This window comes from Parasteatoda tepidariorum, chromosome 3, assembly GCF_043381705.1.
Source record: "Parasteatoda tepidariorum isolate YZ-2023 chromosome 3, CAS_Ptep_4.0, whole genome shotgun sequence".
NCBI lineage: Eukaryota > Metazoa > Arthropoda > Arachnida > Araneae > Theridiidae > Parasteatoda > Parasteatoda tepidariorum.
Window position 1 is genome coordinate 8,491,624 of NC_092206.1, and position 21,936 is coordinate 8,513,559.

General features: G+C 27.5%; 2 protein-coding genes and 1 long non-coding RNA gene across 8 annotated transcripts in view; 1 reads left to right on the forward strand and 2 right to left on the reverse strand.

Annotated features, from left to right (window-relative positions):
- LOC107449784 (toll-like receptor 2) overlaps nt 1-1,384 on the reverse strand; it is a 13,275-nt gene extending 11,891 nt beyond the window's left edge. Inside the window, exon 1 of the mRNA XM_016065438.3 lies at nt 1,231-1,384. The gene's annotated coding sequence lies outside the window, so the exon portion shown is untranslated. The remainder of the gene's footprint in view (nt 1-1,230) is intronic.
- LOC139425115 (uncharacterized) overlaps nt 1-8,727 on the forward strand; it is an 82,909-nt gene extending 74,182 nt beyond the window's left edge. The window contains exon 3 of the long non-coding RNA XR_011636342.1: nt 8,402-8,727. This is a non-coding gene — a long non-coding RNA (uncharacterized lncRNA). The remainder of the gene's footprint in view (nt 1-8,401) is intronic.
- The window catches only part of LOC107446151 (prosaposin), a 72,318-nt gene continuing 55,212 nt past the window's right edge, over nt 4,831-21,936 (reverse strand). For 3 of the 6 annotated variants that reach the window (XM_043051476.2, XM_043051477.2, XM_043051479.2), the window contains exons 19-30: nt 20,514-20,617; nt 19,969-20,131; nt 17,832-17,938; nt 16,448-16,610; nt 14,777-14,883; nt 13,891-14,053; nt 12,732-12,776; nt 11,501-11,577; nt 10,535-10,721; nt 8,427-8,665; nt 6,691-6,804; nt 4,831-5,095 (exon numbers count right to left, since the gene is read on the reverse strand). In XM_043051476.2, the coding sequence (XP_042907410.1) occupies nt 5,057-5,095; nt 6,691-6,804; nt 8,427-8,665; nt 10,535-10,721; nt 11,501-11,577; nt 12,732-12,776; nt 13,891-14,053; nt 14,777-14,883; nt 16,448-16,610; nt 17,832-17,938; nt 19,969-20,131; nt 20,514-20,617 (1,508 nt within the window). In that variant the 3' untranslated portion in view covers nt 4,831-5,056. The remainder of the gene's footprint in view (nt 5,096-6,690; nt 6,805-8,426; nt 8,666-10,534; nt 10,722-11,500; nt 11,578-12,731; nt 12,777-13,890; nt 14,054-14,776; nt 14,884-16,447; nt 16,611-17,831; nt 17,939-19,968; nt 20,132-20,513; nt 20,618-21,936) is intronic. The other 3 variants (XM_043051478.2, XM_071178297.1, XM_071178298.1) reach the window with 1 other exon arrangement.

Sequence of the window (21,936 nt, forward strand, 5' to 3'; positions counted from 1 at the left end):
CACTCTCATATATATATATATATAAAATAGATATTGAGCTATTCAGTATGTTTCTCCTTTAAGAACAATAAAAAAATAAAACAGAAAGAGAGAAACCTAAACTGAAAATATCTACAGTGTTTAAATATGTAAAATAATTTAGACGTCAAAATCATAAAATTCATTCTAAGTTTTTAAAATAATTTTAATGAAGTATTTATTTTATTTCAGTATTATAATTTAGTATTATATTTAATTTCAATTATCTGACTCTTCAAATTCTGTATTTCTATTATTATTATTATTTTTTCTGTATCAATTAATTTTAGTTAGGAATAAAATATAAAGGGTAAAAAAAATTCATGTAAGAAATTATCTACGCCTATAAAAAGTTCATTCAACAATAAAAATAACATAAATATTATAACAAAATTTAATTAAACATATTAATTTTAAAGAATTTTATTAAAAGATATTCGGGGAGGCAAAGTACTTTTAATGTATGCATTACAGCCTTGAAGCGTGTGAATTATTAAATTACTCTCCTTCCAAAAAAGTCTTTCCATCACAAATTAATGGATTCTGACGGATCAATATTTTGAATGAATTCATTGGACATTTTAATGAAAATTCTGTTTTCCAAAGTCTTTCTGCAATGATGTAATTTTGTCACTAAACAATTTTCATAAAAAAAGGGACCGGTTTTTTATTTAATTTGACTCGCCACTTTTTTTGTGGACTCGCCCTACGGCGAGTGGCTATTTTCAGATCTAGTCTGCCAGGAGCATTTGATTATTTTTTTCAATTAATACGAAACCAATTATAACGCTTATTTAATAATATTTGAAAAATTACCTTATTTTATGTTTGTTTCTCAACATTTGTCTTCATTTTAGAGGAACCTTGTGATGTTTATCACTGTTTGAAACGTCATTTTCACTTTAATATCAAGTCAAAAAATTATTTTTTTAATCGTTTAAGTTTTTAAATTTTGAAAAAGTAGCCACTGTTCTAAAGGCTACAACTGGTCACTGACAAGCAACAAAATTTCCCAATTTTTCCCCCATTCAATGCATGACTGTTGAAAAATTGCATTGAGCAGGATAGCAATTTTTCAATACTCAATTAATGAGTTCTTAAATATATTATTTAATAAGTTTAACTCGACTACCGATGAATATAAGTAGGATCACTGCAAAGTGATGAATAATACAAGAAAAATGTTTTTAACGAGCACTTTAAATAACTTACTTTACTATCCGTGATTGATTAGAGAGAAAAATAACATCTTGTCTCGATTCCTGTTTTTATTAAAGAGCTAGGGTGTCGGCCATTTTGTACATATTTACTGGAGATAAAAATCTCGCAACCTACTCGAGTTTGGAGGACATGTTAATGCAAGAGTTATTTATCTCTTGAAAAAATATAAGTCGCGTCATATCTTTCTCCGGGTTTCATTTTCTTTATTTTTTTTTCTTCCTTTCACAGTTGTCAAATGAAAGTGGCATGGAAAGAAATAATAACAAATGTTTATTTTTAATATATTTATAGAAAAAAGAACTTAGCTACTATCTTTGGAGGAAAACCCACTGGATAATGTAATCGGTGTCTAAGACAAACTTTGATACTTTAATGTCGTAAAATGTTCTAGGAAATACCATAAATTAGAAAACCTGATAATGCTGAAGGGTGACGATCAAAATTGAAGTGCTATTGTCTCATAAAGTCAATGATCTCAGTATCATTTTAATAAAGGGGGCTCAAATCAAGTGTAGTATTAACGTGACTGGAAGCTTTTATTCCTTAATCAGTTTGCATTTTTTTCTTTATTTTAAACTCGTAAATTTAAAATGACCACAGGTTATAAAGCTACTATCATTTCATATCCAATTTGCACGTTGTTCTTTGTTCAGTTCTGACATCAAGCTTAAGTAATTTGCTCTTAACAGAAATTATTCAATTATTAAGTGATATTATTTAATACTACGTAATTAAAACTTTATTATTTATTTTATTTTATTTATAAATTACACTAGGGAACAAATTTTTGATCATCCTTATACAAATACTATACTATAAATACTTGATCTTCTTTATTTTATGTGTGAAGATTTGAAATCTGAAATTAATTTTACTCCTAAAACTAATTTTTTAAAATGGCATTTTTGGTCTACTTTTTGTAGAAATGTACAATTTTAAAAATGTTAGATGTAACAGAGGATAGCGTAAATGTCAGAAACTTCGAGAGGAATTAAGGCACATCATCATGAAGATTAAAATTGCGTAGGAACCCATACCCGAAAATGCCGTTGTATGCGGCAAGGGGCGCTTTCCATTTATGACCTGTTTAGCAGTACACAAAAACATAGTTCATGATTGGGAACCGCCCCCAGCAGATTCCTAAGCATTTTTGATCCTGATGGTGCGTCCCAACTCCCCTAGAAGTTTGTCACAACATTTATGCAACCTCCAGTTATATATGCTTCTTAATTTGCAAATTTATCCAAAAAAAAGAAAGATTAAAAATGGCATGAAAAAAAAAACTGAAGCTTGGAGAGAAACGGACTGCAGATTTTAAATCAGTGATGCGTAAGTGAAGATCTGAAAAGAAATTTTATGCAACAGAAGTCCAAAAAAAAAATTTGTTCTCTAGTGTTATCATTGAACTTTTTTTTTTTAAAATTGAAAGTAAGGATTTTTAAATGCATTTAAAAATAAAATAACAAACGTAAGCAAAAAGATTTTTTAAGTTTATTACTATTTCCCAAAAATAAATAGAATTAAATTTTTTTTTTTAAAAATGAGTAAAAAATTATTGAAACTATGAATCACATAAATAATGAACCGCCAAATTCGTAGCTAAACAAATAAAAAAAAGAATCAGGAAATCAAGTAATAGAGTTGATGAATTAAAAAAAAAAGAAATTCATTTTCAAACCATAGTATAAGTAAAAAATGATTCAGTGAATTGATACCAGACTATTTACTAATTCTTTTAATATTTTTCTTTCATGGATCTGATATTTCGTTGATTCTCCAAATGTTTGATTCAGTGATGAATCAATTGGTTTAACTCATGCATTGACTTACTGATTTGTTAATTAATCTTTTTTTTTTTTAATCTGCTCATTTATTGCTGCGTTTACTTGTAATAGTTAGATAATAAATACCATCATTGCTTACTAACTAAACTATGGTTACTTGTTATCATGATTATTAGTAATATTACCGTATAAGTCAACCTATTGTATTATTCGAATCCCTATTTTTGAATATGAGACCTAAAATTTTTGTCAGGTATTTAAGTCGCTGGAAAAAAAAATGATTATAAAAATTTCTAAAATTAAAAAAAAAAATATGAAGTCAACAAATTTTTTTCTCAAGTTTAAAATGTTTCACCTCTTGATATGATGCACATGACCACAAACTAAGATAAATAAACAAAAGCTGTGAGGAGACCACTTAACCAGTTTTATTCTACCGTATGTGTGCTTTCCTTATTTAAACCAACACAGACGATATTCTGAAATCTTTCTATACAGTATGCTATAATTATTTTAGATTTTTGGAAATATTCTTGAATAAATTATCTTAATTTTCCTTCTTACTTTTTATTCTAAATGTATTAAAGTATTGCTTCCAAGAAAAAACATTAAATTGAACAGAAAATATAAAAGAAAAATGCAAAATTAACTGTATATAACATATTAAAAATAGATTTTGAAAGGGGTATATTGATAGTCATTCATATATATTGTTATGCATTGATATTTTTCAATCGACAAATGTCCATTTTAATAACAAGTGTTTAAGTCAACTACCTGATTTTCATAAAATTTTGGAGGTTTGAAAAATCGACTTATACACCAGAATATACGAAAATTTTTGTAGATGTGAAATAATCATGACAACTTATTAATATTGCTTAAGATTACTTGCAATTAAGATCACTCATTACAATAACAACGCTGGACATTAAGCTTTTATAATGAAGTTTTGATTTCAATATTTTTTCAATACTTATTTGAAACATGTGAACAATGTTTTTTTTTTTTACAATTAACTTTGCCCAGCATGAAGCTTCAGAAATATTTTTTTTTAAATGTTAACTTAACATTACATACCTGCCAACATTGGAGAAATAAAATAGCGACATTTTTTAGGCTACGAGTAAAGTTTTGATACATCATACATAATCATGTAAGTCAAAAAGAGAAATTCTAAATTGGAAATAATATAATAAAAAAGTAAGTAAAAAATATGTAAGTAAGTAAAAAATATGTAAATACATCTTTAATCTAAAGATTTTTTTAAACCATTATTTATAATTACTCGAACTATTAACACTTAACATACTGCAGTGCTGGCTATAGCACTATTTTTGCCATCAGCAAATATTTTATCACCAAAATTTTTTTTTAAAAAATTTCTTCAACAAATACAGAAAAATTTGAGAATATACAGGTAAATAGGAGATGGTGTAAAATACAGGAGTCTTTGTTAAAAATCAAGAGGTTTGGCAGGTATGACATTACACTTACAAATTTAATTGTAATAAAATATACTATTAAAAAATTAGCACAATAAAATATAAATTGCATTTAAAACTATATTTTTTATTCGATAATTTCAGTTTAAGTTAAACCACTTTTCTGTTAGTTGTTTAAAAATGTCATTATTGGAGCTCTAAATTAGAGCATTCTTACATAGAGAAAATGTGATAAATTAACATTCTGCTTAAAACATGATTTGACGTATACCATTTTTAATATTCGATGATTACTGAATTGTTAATTAGTCTAAAATAAAAATTTCCACCGTCTTCCTCAATTTTAAAATAAATCAGCAATGTTTTTTATACAAAAAATTTAATTTTATTAAATACACATAAAGTACAAGTCAAACAAAATTAAAATATACAAATATATTTAAGCACAGTGTTGGCAACAAAAGAGATGTCTAGCTGCATGATTCAGTCTTCTAAAATAGTACAGACTTCTGTACATATATTCAACAAGTTTTTATTTTATAAAGTCTCTGTCATGCTAACTTGTAAACAATTTAAAGAAGATGCCTATCAATTTTTCAATGCTTGATTTTTGCAATATGTTTCAGCCTATGAAAAAAAAAATTAAATTAATAATATTAGCAACAACAATTGCATTCATTTTTAAATCATTAAAAGAAAAATTACAATGATCAAGAGATTTTAAGGACAGAAAAAGGATTTTACTTCGGCCACGTTAACCAATGAAGAATTACAAGTGCAGAATTTATTTATATATTCAGCAACTAATTTTTATTGCATTTTTTTTCCATTAAAATGTCTTTTATTATAACTTAGTTACCAGCTAAGTTTTTAATTTTAAGGTTAATATTTTTCAAAATACTTACAACCTAAACATTTAAAATTTGGTAACTAAGTTTTAAAGATAAAAAAAGTGAAAAAAATTATACAAAAATATTAGTAACTGAATAAATGAGGAATTTCGTACATAATAATTATTGGTAGGTTAACATGGAGAAAGTAAAACTTTTTTTCTGACTTAAGAGGACCTTTAAGTAATGGGCATAAATCAAAATGGCCCTTCTCTTCTTTACTAATTGCCTAAATTTTATTTAAAAATAATAAAAAAAAATTTTATAATACACCACTCTCTGTTTGTAGCCCTCAGAGGCATAAAGACTTAGATGCACACTCCTACAAAATTTATAAATGTGCCTATTTAAGACTTAACACAATTTCTTTTAAATGATGATGAGACAACACTATAAAGAGACATTCGGATGTTTCATATAATATTAACAAATGCGATGGAAAGGCTTACAATAATTATATTCAAAATTCAGATAAAGGTTATTTTTACCTGTAAAGTGAATTTTAAAAAATATCTTATCACAGAAAAAATATTTTTATTGAAATTCGTATAATAGGGGAGCACAACCTTAAAGGAATGTAAGTCTGTATGCCCAAGTATTTAGACATGCTGAAGGCAATTATAATAAGTTTAATGTAATCATTAGTGTTTCAGACAAGATTCTTATCAGTTAACTTAGTAATATATTTTCATAAGATTAAATTATTTTAAATATTTATTTAAAACTGAAAAAAACCAAATTGATACTTTTCAAAATAAAACTATACATATCTTTTATTAAAAAATAGAATGACAGGGGAAAATTGCATCACGTAACACATCAATGCATTATCAATAATGTTTTTGAATGAAAGTGGAAGAATCACACGGAAATTCAAAAACATGATTGAAAAGTAACTCTGATTAACTATGAAATGGATTAAAACAAAGAGCTTCAAAAGGGGTTACAATTGTTTGAAAATTCAAGCATCATAATTTTATTGTATTAAAAATATTGTGATTTTTTAAAATTTTCAGCAATAACAACAGAAAACCTATTTCGTAATGTTTCAGAGAAACCTTTTTTTTTTCTTTATTAAAATATGGGTTGATAAAAGAAGTTTTCGATTGTCAAAGTCTTAATTCGATTTTCAATTGAAGCACTCCATGAAGGCAAATGTCTCCCAATACTTGATCCAGGAGTTAACTTGTCTTCTGGATTAGGTTCATATTTACTAAGTTACAGAATAGAGCATTGGTAGCCGTAAATCCAAAATTGGGTCGGCTAGACCAAACTTAGTCTACACAAGCAAAGATTTATTTATTCTAAAGATTAGATTTCGAAAATGATTACCTTGCAAGCAGCTGCATGAGCTGAGGATTTGCACCAATAGGATGGACCAAAAGTGCATTTGCTACCACCAATCAAATGGACGCTGGTGGGTGAACGTGCACACAAATCAATATCCTAAAAATAACAACAATTATCAATAAATATATAGAATAAATAATAAAAAAACTGATACGTGAAAATTATAATAAAATACACTTCCACAACATTATATTTACCTATTGTGTTTTATTTTATATATAATATTATATTATTTATATATGTATATAATATTAGCTTATAATATTTTTTATTCATTAATTTAGTAATATTTTATTCAAAGTATATTTTTTATGAAATGTTAAAATTTTTTTTTTGTAGTTTCAAATAATGGACAAACAAAAGTAAATCCATATTAGGGTGTCTCAAAACACACTTCTATTCAGGTCAAATTGTTCTATATTCATTAAATTTTGAAATAACTGTTACATTCTAAAATAACAAACTAAAGAAAAGGAACTTCTGAACATTTTGTTTTTATCTTGCAATCAACATAGTAAATAAAAATGACCCAAAGAAAAAAAATTCATAAAAAAATTCTCTGTAGGAAATTAAAGTAGTTCATTGTTTTAAACATAATAAAACAAAATTATACTTTTCATAAATTTATATCACTCAACGATTTATTTCAAGAATATTTATAAAACAAAAATTTTACATTAATAAAAAATTATTATTACACACTATATTAAAACTCACTTCACCTAAATCAAAATATTTTTCACCTCATATATTATAGTATTTAATTGCATCGATCTAATCTCAACAAAAAAATGCTGATCAAACTATATCTAGAATTCTCTCTTTCCAGGGTATACTGCTACATTTTAGATTTTCAAATTCATGACTTAACGAAGTTACTATTTTCTTTGACAAAAACACAACAATAAAGTTAAAAAAGCATTAGAATAACATTAATTGAAATGATAGGTGTAACCAAAACTGTTATACTTTGCATCTTCAATTTATAGATTTTAAATTTCAAAAACAGAGTAAAGAAAGAGTTGGAGCAATAAAATAGCTGAAAAAAATACAAAAGCAAATATTTTTTCTTCTTGCCTGTAGAATTATATTTTAAAGAAACTTTTCTTGTTCATCGGAAAGGAAAGAAATGCTTCTGATTTTTCTGTTCTCACTTTGGAATTTTAAAAAAAATTCGCCAATTACTGGCTTGCTTCAGCTAGAATTTTAAATTGATAAAATAAAAATAAATAAATAACAAAAATTCTGAAATCACAGAAGTTGATAATTCGCTCTAGAAATTATGGTTTTTCTTTCATTTTTTCAAAGAACAACATATTTTTTAAAGAACATGATAAAAACATTTTATATTTTAATAAACTATGACTGTGAGTGGGAATTTTGTTACAAATTCAGATATTCGAAACGCCATGAAATTGGGAGGGGGGTTTAAATCCCATTTTAAAAATTTATTTTTCGGTGACCTAAATCCATGAGTTATTGTTTAAAAAATAGTTAAAATCATGACATTTCATAAAAAATTTTGTTCAATTCAGAAACTCATGAATTTCCAGATGAACAGATACCCTGAGTTTACCTAAATCAATTTTTTGTCACACATTATATTATTTAATTGCATCTATCTCCTCTCAAAAAATAGAAGTAATAAATAAAAACTGCACTAACTAAATCTAGAATTCTCTCTTTCTTACAGCTAACTTTTCATTTAAACAGATTACCTGGCACACTTGTTTGCTGTCTGCTAATTGACCAATCATTTGCAATAAATAAGGGCCGTAAGTTTCAAGCATGGTGGCACATTTGTCTTTGAAAGAAGAGGGTAAAACAGTGCAAACTTTTTCAACAACTTGTGTGATTTCCTTATCAACATCGTCTTCCTCCAGCAATTTGTCCAAATAATCCACGACAGTTGTACACACTGAGCACTCATCCAGGCCGAACTTGTTTAATTCCACGTCTGAAATCATATAACATGAAGGCATTAAATACAGTTCAATTTGTAATAAATAATGAGTTGTATTTCATAGTCAATTATTTTATCAGTTGACATTCAAAATCTAAGGAAGATGGGGTAAATTACAACTAATGACAGTCTTTATGTAAAATATGTTGGCTATAAAAGTGGTTAAAATAAATTACAGAAACAAGGCATAATTTTATAGCNTTAAAAATTTCTACTTTGGTTCGCTACCACTAGAAAGAATTATTTTCAAAATCCTCATAAGTTGGAGGGTATGAAAATCTAAGGAAGATGGGGTAAATTGCAACTAATGACAGTCTTTATGTAAAATATGTTGGCTATAAAAGTGGTTAAAATAAATTACAGAAACAAGGCATAATTTTATAGCAAGTAAATAAAAAGAAGTGTCATAGAAATAGATGACTCAGGAGATAGAGCGTTCGGCGTTAATGAGGTGAATCGGGTTCGAATCCCAGTGATGACCGATGGATACGAATTCCGCATCCAGCTAGCACCAACCTCAATGCCGATGTAAAATATCCTCAGCAATAGATGGAGCCTGGGTTAAGAGTCCCTTTGTCGCCAGGCTAACCGTGGGAGGTTTTCTCCACATGTAAAGTAAATGGCGGTTAGTTCCCTCACGAAGTCCTCCATGAGGGCGAATTTCTCCCAATACTTATTCTAAGAGTTCCATTGTTTCCTGGATTGGGTTCAAAATTACAAGGCTATGGAGTTGAACATTAGTAGTCGTAGATCCAAAAAAATGGGGTTGGCTGTTTAACGATGATTATAAAATAAATGACAAGTGAAATAATTGATTAACACTTAATTCCCTCATCATTGCTAGCAAAACTGAAGAGCAAACAACGAAAAGAAATGTTATTCAAAATAAGTCTATGGATATGGTATTAATGTATGTTATTTTAAATAAAAAATATAATACAGAATTTTTTTTAATGCTTTTCCATGAAAATCGCCTATACCTTTAATGTTAAATTATCCTGGATTTAATTTACCCTTTTAAAGAAAATCCAGCTTTATACGTTTTTCTAACAGCTCAAAATCATTACTTCTCAAAGAAGCTCACACGAACTTTTTCTGAGATTTCTATTTCTTCTTCAGTAATATATTTTAAGAGACTTGCTTATTAACTGTTTTCAGATTCTTTCAATTCTATTTATTGTCCTACTGTCTGTGTGAAGGGATTTTCCTTTTTAAGTAAAAATCAGAAGGACGGTCGAATAGACAAGGCATGGGAAGGGTAGCTAAAGGAAGTAGGAGCTTGAATTGTATAAAATAAGTAAGAGTAAAATTGCTATCAGCAAACTTCATATTTGAATCTTGGAACTATCCTATCATTTAAAGAAACTGCTCATGAAACCATTTATTTTCTTAGAATCCGGTGACATACAACATACTTTTAAAGCAAAATTGATGTTCTAAAAGCAGCAAATTTAATTTATACAATGTTGGACAGTGTTGACTAAAATGCACTAAGAAAATTTCTTGGTATCCTACGGTAACACTGGTTCTTCGGAATAAAATTGCATGTTTGAAGGTCTTCTCAAGTCGATGACGAGTATATAAACAACACACATCTAATCACTTTTTAATTCCCTCAATATCTGATTTAATGCCGGCTCCCAATGATATCGATGAAAACGATTGAAGAGGACAGAAAGTATCGAAAAAATATCAACAACATTAATATAGGTGATTACAAAGGAGAATACATAGAGGTTCAAAACTAGAGTAAGAAACAGGCACCTGTAGCTAAACTGCCTTTCAAAAACCTAAAAAATAAGTTAACACAAGCTAATGATTTCTAAAGAAAATCTTAGAAAACAATTAAAGAGAAGAGTTTACTTTTCTCAAAATGAGCTGAAGTATTTGAGCAGAGCTGAGCCTTGACACAGAGAACACTTGGGTCAATTTCCTGAGCAATGAGTGTAAGAAGAGATGAGCCATATTCATCAATAAAGGCACCACAGTTAGTCTCGAGTTTTCCAGGTAGAATTGAACACACTTTCTTCACCACATTCTTCAATTCACTCTAAAAATTTAAAAACATTTCATTTATTAAATCAAGGTGTGTAGCCAAACCTTTCAACAAAAAATAAGCACCTTTAGAGTACTTTTTAAGCACTCAAAAAATATTTTTCAGCACTATATACATTAACAAAATGCTAAATAATTTTCAAAGACTTCACATGATCATGAACTAGTATCTGACAGAGAACTCTTTTCTTGATTATATTAGCCACCATAAAAAAAAAATCGAGAGATTTTTCGGTTCGATTACACAGAGTGGAAAATGAAGTCTGAAATTTAGAATATCTTGCAAAATGCAGCAGAGTGGCAAAGGAGAGTGCTAGAATATCACTGAACTTAGTTCAGCAGACGCACACGCGGGCTCGCAAGTATTTAATCGAATATGTAACATGAGTGGCGCTATCATACGTTTCCGACCAACAGTACACCAAAATGGATTGTGAAAACTGTGAATAGAACAATGTGAAAATCATGCTATTGCATAATGCGCAGTGAAAATCAACACGGTTAAGGAAAAAAATCTTATTTTCATAAAGAAAAAATTAAGCATTATTTAAAAACATACAATGAAAAATGCACATTTAAGGGCTTTTAAAAAATGAAAATAAGCACCTTTAAGCACTTTTTAAAAATGCTACGTACCATGTAAATAGGTGTCCAATGCAAAGAACATTCAAAGGTATAAAAAACATAAATTAAGATTCCTATTTTGTACTATCAATTTGGTTTAGTTGATTTAGTTTCAGCTCTTAAAGTTTAGTTTATTAAAATAATAATTACTTGAGTCTCAGGATCCATGAGTTCATTTTGAAGATAATGCAGAGCTTCTTTACAGCTTTCACACTCAATATCTTGGACTAAAGTGACGGGAAACAGCAAATTAGAAAAAATGTGCCAGATAAATTAATGCTGAGCGTTAGTAAAATTTAAAAATAATAACACTCCAAAAAAAAAAAAGCTCTTTCAATAGAAAATGTCAAAAACTTAAATATTTCTTTATGTTTATAAATTTTTTTTTTCAATATAGAAATGATTTGAATGTGAAAGGTTTTAGGAAAATAACTAATTGTTCATAAATTGAGACTTCAATATAACAGAGTTGGTAACCGTATAAATAAAACCTACAGCTTATCAATGAAACACATATAGAATAGTTTTAAGAAGCTAACTATTTAATATTTTTATGAAACTACCTTATAACATTATAATAAGATTATTTATTGATGTAACTATTAAAAGGATTTTGAATTTTTTTTTAAAGAAAACAAATTATTAGTGAACAAGAATTACTTAAAATTAAATGTTATATAGATAGGGAAGAACAGAAATGTTGATCCATAGCTCATGCTGATGCATTATTCACAGTCAAATAAGCATTCAATGCTTTCAAGTAACTATAAAAAAACATCCCCCAACTGAATATATGGTTGAAGAAACAATTTTTTATCTTTTTACACAAAAAGAGAAATATAACAATAAAATTTACTAATTTCGAAAAATATATTAGAATAAGCTATTCAATAATAAATTTAAAGTATGCAGTAATGAAAAAAAAAATTTATATGTTAAAAAAATTTAATGATAATCATCCTTAAATATAAACATTTATGAATATGGGGGACTATGAAACGGTAAAATATCTCTTTTAAATACATACCTGAAAATCATTTTCTAATTATCTAATCAAATTTATTATACACGACAGAAATCACCGTTTATAATTTTCATGTATATTTAATTCTCATATATATTATCATGCAGAACCCACAATACTAGAAGCAAAAGATAATGTTTAAAAATTTAATAGCATTCATATTAGTATTTGCAAGATGTCTAGTTCATAGCATGCAAAGATATGGTAAGTGAATGTAAAATAAAAGAATAGATAGGAAGGTTTCGTGTGTTAGTTTGAAAGAAGGGCAAAGAAAACTAAATTAAGCAATCTCTAAGCAGCCACCACCAATAAATAAAAGGTTAGTAGTAGTTAGTATCAATATACTGAAAAAATAACCTTTTTCTAAACTTTTTAACTGGGTTTCTGATGGGTGTTCAACAGCTAGAAAATAATAAAAAAAGTATTCAGCAAAAAAGAACTGAGAGAAAAAACTTACATTAAAATATCTATATATATATATTTATTTTACTGCATTACCTCATAAGACCTACAATGTACAGAAGTTAATCTGTTTCTTGGGAGAAAAAATTAGACATCAAATTAAAAAAAGAATTTCTTTGACTAGGGTGGTCATAAACACTTATAAATAAAAAATTCCCGATTTTTCCAGACTGAATTTCTCCAATTTTCCCTTTGTGATGGCAAAAATTTTAATATTAATGTATCAGTCATACCTTATTAAATATAACTCAAACATAAATTTATATTACAAAACACATACATGAATATTAAGAAAAATATTTGGAAAAAGGTTAATTTCCCCCCGACATTTTGGATGTGTTAAATTCCTTGATATTCTTCAGACTGGTAAAATTTTCTGACATTTCCTATTATGTGACCATCTTATAGACAAGAAACAAATGAAAATAATAATCAATTATAATTCTTTTGTGAGGAAAAAATTTAAAGTTGATTGTAGGAGTTCAGATTACTATTCATTGTAGGCTTAAATTTACAAATAGTATGATTTATACCAATAGTTAATAAAACATTGCTAGTATGTACATCGAGATAAAGTAGCAATAAAAATATATTTTGACAACATATGAAATATATTCCTTTTCTAAATTTTGAAATAGTTCCCATGAGAGGCAAATCAATCACACTTTAAGATATAAAATGAGTTATAATCACTATTCATCAAGCGACAAAGAAAAAGAAATTTGTTCAAGAGGACCGCAGGAGAAACACTTAATGGCAAACTCACCTACACAATTAATGACATCAAAGTTATAGTGAGTTCGAGTAGAGTAAACCATACAGTTTTCGATAAAATGTTTTTAAAATATCAAAGCAGGATTTTGCATCAAGGAAGAACTTGTGCCAAGCATTCTCACATTTTGAAAACATTTTTATATGTAACTTTATGGTGTAGTTCAGCTTCTCTTAACTTTAAAGTTTCTTCTGCATTACGGCATAATTCTTAAATAAATTTATTGATTTAAAGTATACTTTCTTTTTAGAAAATACATTAGAAATAATAAATGACACTCACCAGGGCAAACATTCAAAGCTGCACACACCATAGTTGGGTCTAATTCTTGAGATAGCAGAGTGATCACAAGTGCTGTATACTTGTCAACAAATGATTGACATTTAGCAGCTATTTTGGAGGGCAGAACTGAGCACATTTTCTCCAGAGCAGCTTTGATTTCCTCCTTTAATTACAATTATAGCATTAATTATGACATGTTTATAACTGTTTAGTTCAAGTAGATACTCTTTATTATCAATCAACAGATAGTGGATCACTTATTGTTTACACAGAACATATGTTAGACAACTTTCAGTCAACAAGAAAAAAAAATTACTAGAAAAATTTAACTTTATTCTACTTTTAAATTTTACATCTCACCACCTTGAGATAACTCCCCTAGCCATTTGCCTGAACCCGTGGCAGTGACTATGGTAACGAGGTATGACTATTTCAAGAGGGGGGTGTGGGCTCAAAGCTCAGGACATGCTTTGGCTTGGATCGGAGAAAGAAAAGGGAATCTTTTCCTTCAATCTATTGAGTTAGCCCTAGAGTGAAGAGAAGCTATCCTCCGTGAAATGTGCTATTCTCGTTTCCATAGCAGCAGGCGACCTCAGAGTTAGTAGCGGGAGGATATCTTACTGTAGACACACTATACCATGAAATGTTATTTTGTAAGTTAAGTTTTTTAAATAGTTTTTTTTTAAAGGATTGAGAAACAGGACAATTTTATGTCCACCCTTTATTATTTTTTTGCCACTACTTTGTACAGTCAAGTTCTACTTGGTTTAACTTAAATAGGAAATAAATGGAAAAAAAAATTTAAATAAAAATTGTCCCTTGTTAATTGTAAGAAACATAAAATTAGATTCCAGCAATTGCTGATTTGTAGTCGTGTACTACTTACTTCAGTTTTCTCATCTTTAACAAGATTTTCCACTTCTGTAACAGCTTCTTTGCATAAGTCACATTCTAAACTTTTTAGTCTCTTGGGTTTCTCTATTCTTATGGAGGCTAAAATAATAAAAAAAAAAGAATGAAATACATGAAAAAATAATTTAACACTCATAAAAATTTTATAATCAATTCACGTAGAAACTACAATATAATGAATGAGATGGCATATTTTATTTCTACTTTATTGATATTCCAATTATTTATTTAAATATCCAAGATCTCAATGATGATGTTTAGAATTTAAATATGTTATTTCATTCAAAGACTTACTTTCAGTTCTTTGTTCATAGAATTAAAATACTTAATATTAACATTATATATTTGATTTTATACCCAGAGCCCTTAAAGTTTCTTTCCGTACAGACTAACCATTTAATATTTGTAAAAACACAGTCCTTCAACTGCTTCTTTAAAAAGTAGTTTTTAAATTAAATCTTTAATCAATTTATCAATTTTACTTAGGAAAAAAAAAATCTTTTTTATTTTTACCACCTTGTTTGACGGAAAATTTAAGCTCAATAATTAAAATTTGCTTTCACAAGGGTGATTGTGAATTCAAAAAATCCTGAAAATTTCTTAAGTAAAATTATTAATGAAACATTTCAAAAAATGTCCTTAAAATTTAAATCATTGATATTTTCGAAACATGATAGTCAAAATAAATTATATGCAGTATAATTTAAATGAATGATAATGTATAAGTTTCCTTTATCTCTAATCATATTTATTACTCTAGCTGAAAAAATAATTATAAATGAAAGAGACGCCAAGTATAAATTTTAGTTCTAATATTTTTAAATAAAATATAGAAGAATTTTTATACATAAATGCAATCGATATATAAATGCGATTTCTTGAAATTTCTGGACCTTGGATTTCCGGAAACTTACGAAAAGTCTGGAAATGAGGATTTTTTCCGGAGCACAATCAGCTCTGCATTTAAAAGGTTAAAGTACAGCATTTTATTGCCATAAATTTTTTTATGAAAAAAAAGTTAAATTGTAATTAAAAAATATTTAAATGCAATAAATATAAAATGAATAAAATTACAAATTATTACATAGTGGACACAAACATTCAGAAAAAGTTTCCTGACTTTTGCTTTATTTTGACTTTCGTTTTTTGTTGAATTAATTTTTTAGGTTAGCGTCATTCTTAAACATAAATTTTATTATAAAACACTTATTCATGCCATTTGAGTTCATTTAAAATTAAAAATTCTTTTAAGCTTTTTTCTTCTTTTTTTGAAAAAATATATCTTTTGTTGTCGTTTACCTCCCATCAGGTCTAACAGAGTCAGACCAGATAGAAGGATCTATTGATATACAAAAAAAATCATTAACAAAAAGAGAAGATGCTTGCATTTCCTCCCATATAAGTTTCAAACAGTCAAAAATGTGTTTATACATTTCCAAAATGACTCTTAGGCACAGAAAAAAAACTGATTCCTTTTCCTTTACAATTAGAATATATAAATTACAACTGACGACATTTCTCTAGATTTTACAGGATTAATAATTTTATTTTTGCCTGTTCTCCCTGTTCTGTGTGACCAGCCTGTATTAATATGCCAATTTTTCATTTGAATTAAAATAAATGAAATAAAGTATGTTTGACTTACAGGGGCAAACTTTCAATTCAGCACACACCATTTGAGGGTCCAATTCTTGAGTCAAGAGCTCTATCAGAATATCCGTGTATTGATTAACAAAGGTCTCACACCTTGATGCGATGGAGGATGGCAAGTAAGAACATACTTTATCAAGAGCAGCTTTAATTTCATCCTAAAAACATAACACAAACTTAAGCATTTCTTTTTAAAGATAGAAGACTAGGAAACTGATTTTACGTTGTCTATTTCATACATTATTCCACTTCCTACGCCCTTTTTTACAAGATGAAAATAAGAAACAAAATTTCCTTGTATTTTTGCTGAAGAAACTTTAAATGAGGAATAGCTTAGCATACTTAAAACAAATAATGCTATAGTAAATGAAATAGTTTAGTATAGCTAAAATATCATCCTTAAATATCCCATATATTGAGCTTTGTACTGCTCACTACTTTTAAAAGACAAAAATAGGAAATAAAATTCCCTGTATTTTCCCAGTTTGTAAGAAAAACCTCAAAATTCCCTGTATTTTCCAGGTTTTTCCCTATTCTACCTGTTGAGTGACAATCATGATCCTTTAATATACATTAAATACACACTGCGACAATATCCAATACAAGTAGTGACAAACATATGACAATAGGAGACAACACACTCAGGATATTTTTTGACTGTTCTTTAATTAATATACAGGGTGCACAGCCATATCTTTCAACAAAAAAAGCACCTTTTAAGCACTCAAAAAATATTTTTAAGCACTATATACATTAACAAAATACAAAAAAATTTTCTAAGACTTTGCATGACCATGATAAAATAACTAGTTTCTGACAGAGAACTATTTTCTTGATTATGTTAGCTGTTATAAAATGATCCGGAGATTTTAGTTTGATATCAGAGGGTGGAAAATGAAGCCTAAAATTGAGAATATCTCGCAAAATACAGCAGAGTTGCACATGAGAGTGTAAGAATCTCACCAAACCCAGCTTAGTAGATGCACATGCAGACTCTTAAGTATTTCATGAAACATGTAAAATGATTGGTGCTTTCATACGCTAACAACCGACGGTACACCGAAATAAATTGTGATTGAATGAATTGGGAAAATGTTGTATATAACAATGTGAAAAATATGTTTTTACATAATACAAGGAGAAATTCCCTTTTCGCAAAGGTATAATTAAGCACTTTTTAAAAACATCCATTAAAAAAGCCACTTTAAGGACTTTTTAAAAAGGCTAGGCACCATGAATATAACTGAATGCTCCTTTCACTATACTCTAATAAAATTGCAAAATTTTAAAACGACAAAGAGATATATAATATTATCAATATGGAATAAAAATGAAGTGTTAAATGTTGATAAGATCAAGAATAAAGGTAATAGATGTACCTCAGTTTTTTTGTCTTTAACCATATCTTCTACTTTACTCACAACTTCTTTGCATAGTTCACATTCTACATCCTTAATAGGATTCATCACTCTCTTTACCAGTGATTCTGTACGAGGAAAAAAATTAGAACAATTTTATAAGTAAATTAAGATGAATAAATAAGATACATTTGCTGTTTTTTTTTAAAAACTCATAAATAATCTATCAAGTTAAAACAAGGTAGCTGCCAACATAATACGTGCCAAAACTAAAGAAATAATATAACAGATATTTTACTAGCAATATTTTTTAGACTACGAGTAAAGTTTTGATACAACACGCATAATCATGTAAGTCAAAAAGAGAAATTTAAAATTGCAAATAATATAAGCACTAACATTTAGCGAAGTAAAAAATATGTATATAAATTTTAATTTAAGCAAGATTTTTTTAAACCATTACTTAAACTATAAATACTCAACATACTGCAGGAATGGCAGTAGCACCATATGTTAAGGAATAAGAGAAGTATTTTAACAATCAGCGGATAATTTACATTGCCAATAGAGGACACAATTTGAGAATATACAGGTAAAAAGGAGATAGTCATAAAATACAGGAGTCTTTGCTAAAAAAACAGGAGACTCGGCAGGCATGCAATACGGACAGGAAAAAATCCAGTAGATTTTTACTGTCATCAAAATACAAAAATTTTATAACACTAAAAATGGTCTGCTATATTTTCCATTTATGATTGACAATAAATGAACCTGAAATGCTTTTTTTACTATGTTAACTCATAATTTTGAATATACTAACAGACAAGTAATTTATTGTGGATAATAGAAAGAATTTTTATTAAATGGGAGTTCCAAATAAAAATAAACTGAAAATTTTAGATTAAAATTTAGAAAATAATAAACAAGCTTTAAACAGATTACTATAAATGAGGCTAGCTTCATTATGCAGAAGCAATATTTTATTAAATATTCAAGCAAGCCATAAATTGTGCAAAAATTTTATTTCAACAGGGACTTTTTAAAGGGGACTTACTCAGTTTTAATGAATTTTCTAAAATATACAAAAAGAAGGAGAATTTTTGTTTAACCAATAGACAAGAGGAAATTGGAAAAATCTGGTAGCCTACTGGTAAATGCAGTAGAGTTGACAGCAATGAAACTATAATATTAATAAGCAGTTGTTTAATGCCAGTTTTTTTTTATCTAATCATTAATGACTCCAACAGATATTGTTCAGTACAGCTACTGAACAAATAGTTCAAAATTCTTACTGTACCCAATCAAAAAAATAAATAAATAAAATATTTTTAAAAAATGGTATAGTTACGATTTTAAAAATAATGCAAATGAAGCATTTTTACAACACATAATAATTTTTATAACAATTTTGATTTTAGCTTAAATTTATGAAAACATTTCAACTATATAAAGTTTAAAACACTGAATTTTAAGAATTAATCTTTTTTATAGAAGAATTTTTAAATGTATTGCTTTTATTTATATAATGAATTAAAAATTTAAAATCTTTTTTTTCTTCTACTAAAAAATAAATTTAAATATTTAACAAAAAAAGAAACCAATACAAAGAAAACGACAAGAGTTATTTTTCAGGATGTATTAATGATTAAATGATAGCAATATAAAAATTTTAAATAATAAAGTTATTGAAACCTAAACATTATTTTAACACATCAAGATGTATGAAATTAAAAAAAAAAAAACATTAGTGATTTTAAGGGATCACAGTACCCTTGCAACATTTTTTAAAAAATATCGTATTGTGGATGCCTGGCATGCTCCTTTAACCCTGTAATTTATAATCAATAATTTATCTTCAAAAAATAGTTTAAATGTTAATTTTTTTTAAATTTTCAAAAAAATTGAAAAATTTCTAAATTTTTAAATCCTTAAGACTTTTTTATTTTAACATATTTTAATTTTTTTTTTTTCTTCTTAGTGATGAAAATATTCAATAACTTCCTGAAAAATGTAGATAGAGAGATGATTTTGTTGCAGTGCATTTGAAATAGTTTGAAGTTTTATTATAAACAATAAAAAATATCGATATTTTGGTCATTTTGACCCCGTAAAACCTATTCGCTTAATTCACAATGAATTAATGCTTAAAATTACAAACCTGGGCAAATTTTCAGGATGCCGCAAACACTATCTGGATCCATTTCTTGAACGATAATGCTTATGATGGTATCAATCTCTTCATCTACAAATTTTTTACATTCGGCAGCAAGTGATGAGGGCAAGCGAATACATCCTTCTTCGAGGAATGTCAAGATAATTTTCTATAACCACAAAACATTAAAATAAAATAATTACAAAAGCTAAAACTACCAAACAAAATTAAGAATTAATTTAAATTTAAAGACAAAATCAGAATTTTGTAGATTACAATGCTAATGAAAAATTAATTATGAAAATACGAAAAAAGAATATAAAAACAAAGCTTTTCAGTAAAGCGTTACTACTTTTGAAGCTAAAGTAAAGTTATTTTAAGTTGTTAAAAAAATATATTTTTCTAATTTTCTTTACACGGCAAATGAAAGAGTGCACAGCATAAGACACTGAAAGTAAGCACAACTAAATACGAAATTTTTAAAAAAATTTATTTTTGTTTGTAGGCCAGTAATTTCAGAAATATTTTTTAAAAAAACTAGTTCTACATACTTTAGAATTTGGATCCTCAAGTTTTTGTCTGAAGGAGGTCACAACACTTTTGCAAACGTCACATTCCAGATCTTTGACTCTTCGGGGAGCAGAAATTCTCGGTTCTGAAATACAAGCAAATATGAAAAATGAGTATAAGCATCACTAGCCTAAGACACTCTCAGTTTTTAAAATTTCTCAAGAAATACTTAAACTTGTTTCGTAACTTTAGAGATGTTTAATTCATGCGATTTTTTATACTTAGCAATAAGGTTTAAAGCTTTCACAGGTTTAGGAGATCTACAATAAATTAAAGAAAAAAGAAGTGTTCATAACACCCTATGCCAGAAAATCAAGCAATAAGCTTGCAACTTGTATTGATTACAAATTTGTTATTTTTAATAACTGTATTAAATTTTGAAAACCTTGCATTCGTATATTTATAAAAATACGGACACTTTTTTGAAAAAACAAATTTTTTGTCTCACGGTTTTTTGAAACTTTAAAGAATATTCAATGGAATATGAATTAAACAAAAATTTGGAAGAATTATTAAAAAAATTACTGATTTAAAGAAAATAGTTAAAAACTGTGCAAGATATGAGTATTTAAGTAGTTCTTTTAAACTGCAAGCACGCAGAAAAAATTTTGAAAAAAATTTTCTTCATAATTTTGTAGTGAATCATATTGAATGAAAAGTTTAAATTGAATATCTTAAAAATTTAAAGAGTCTCAAGTAATTTTTTAAGTTTTTTTACCTTTTAAAAGAAAACTCAAAACGATAAAGGTTCCACTAATTTCATTTCAGATAAATAAGTATTTCTGTATTTAAAAAATGTCAAAAGCTGAAAGTGTTAATTCTATTTAATATTTATAAAGATATAGCAAAAAAAAAGGCAAAAAAATTAGTATTTGATAGAAAAATAACAACTAACGTAATCAATACAAGTTACAAGCTTATTGCCTGATTTTCTGGCATAGGGTGTTAAAAAAAAATACTTGTTTTCTTTTGTAATTTATTGCCTGTCTCTCAAACCTTTGTAAGCTGTAAATCTTGATACGTGGGAAAAATCACATGAGCTAAACATCTCTAAAATTATAAAACAAGTTTTTTGTGAAATTTAATAAAAAATGTCAAAAACTGAAAGTGTCTCTTCTAATACTGTCGTGTAGTGTATGTCAGTACATGTGGTATTATTTAAGTCCCGTTGCTCTAGTAATAATATCTCTTTAATTTTTACTGTGTTATTTCCGTGTTTGTTTCTTTTCAGATTCGCAACTAAAGAAGCGGCCACACATGCCACCATGACTACTCATAACATTGAAGTGAATGATCAGAGAGTGAGGTGTTTGTGGGCTAAAGAAGCTGGCAATCCCAATAATCAGCAGCAACAGGTGGGCTTAAGTCTCAAGGTGGCTTGCCAATATCAAAATTAAATTATTC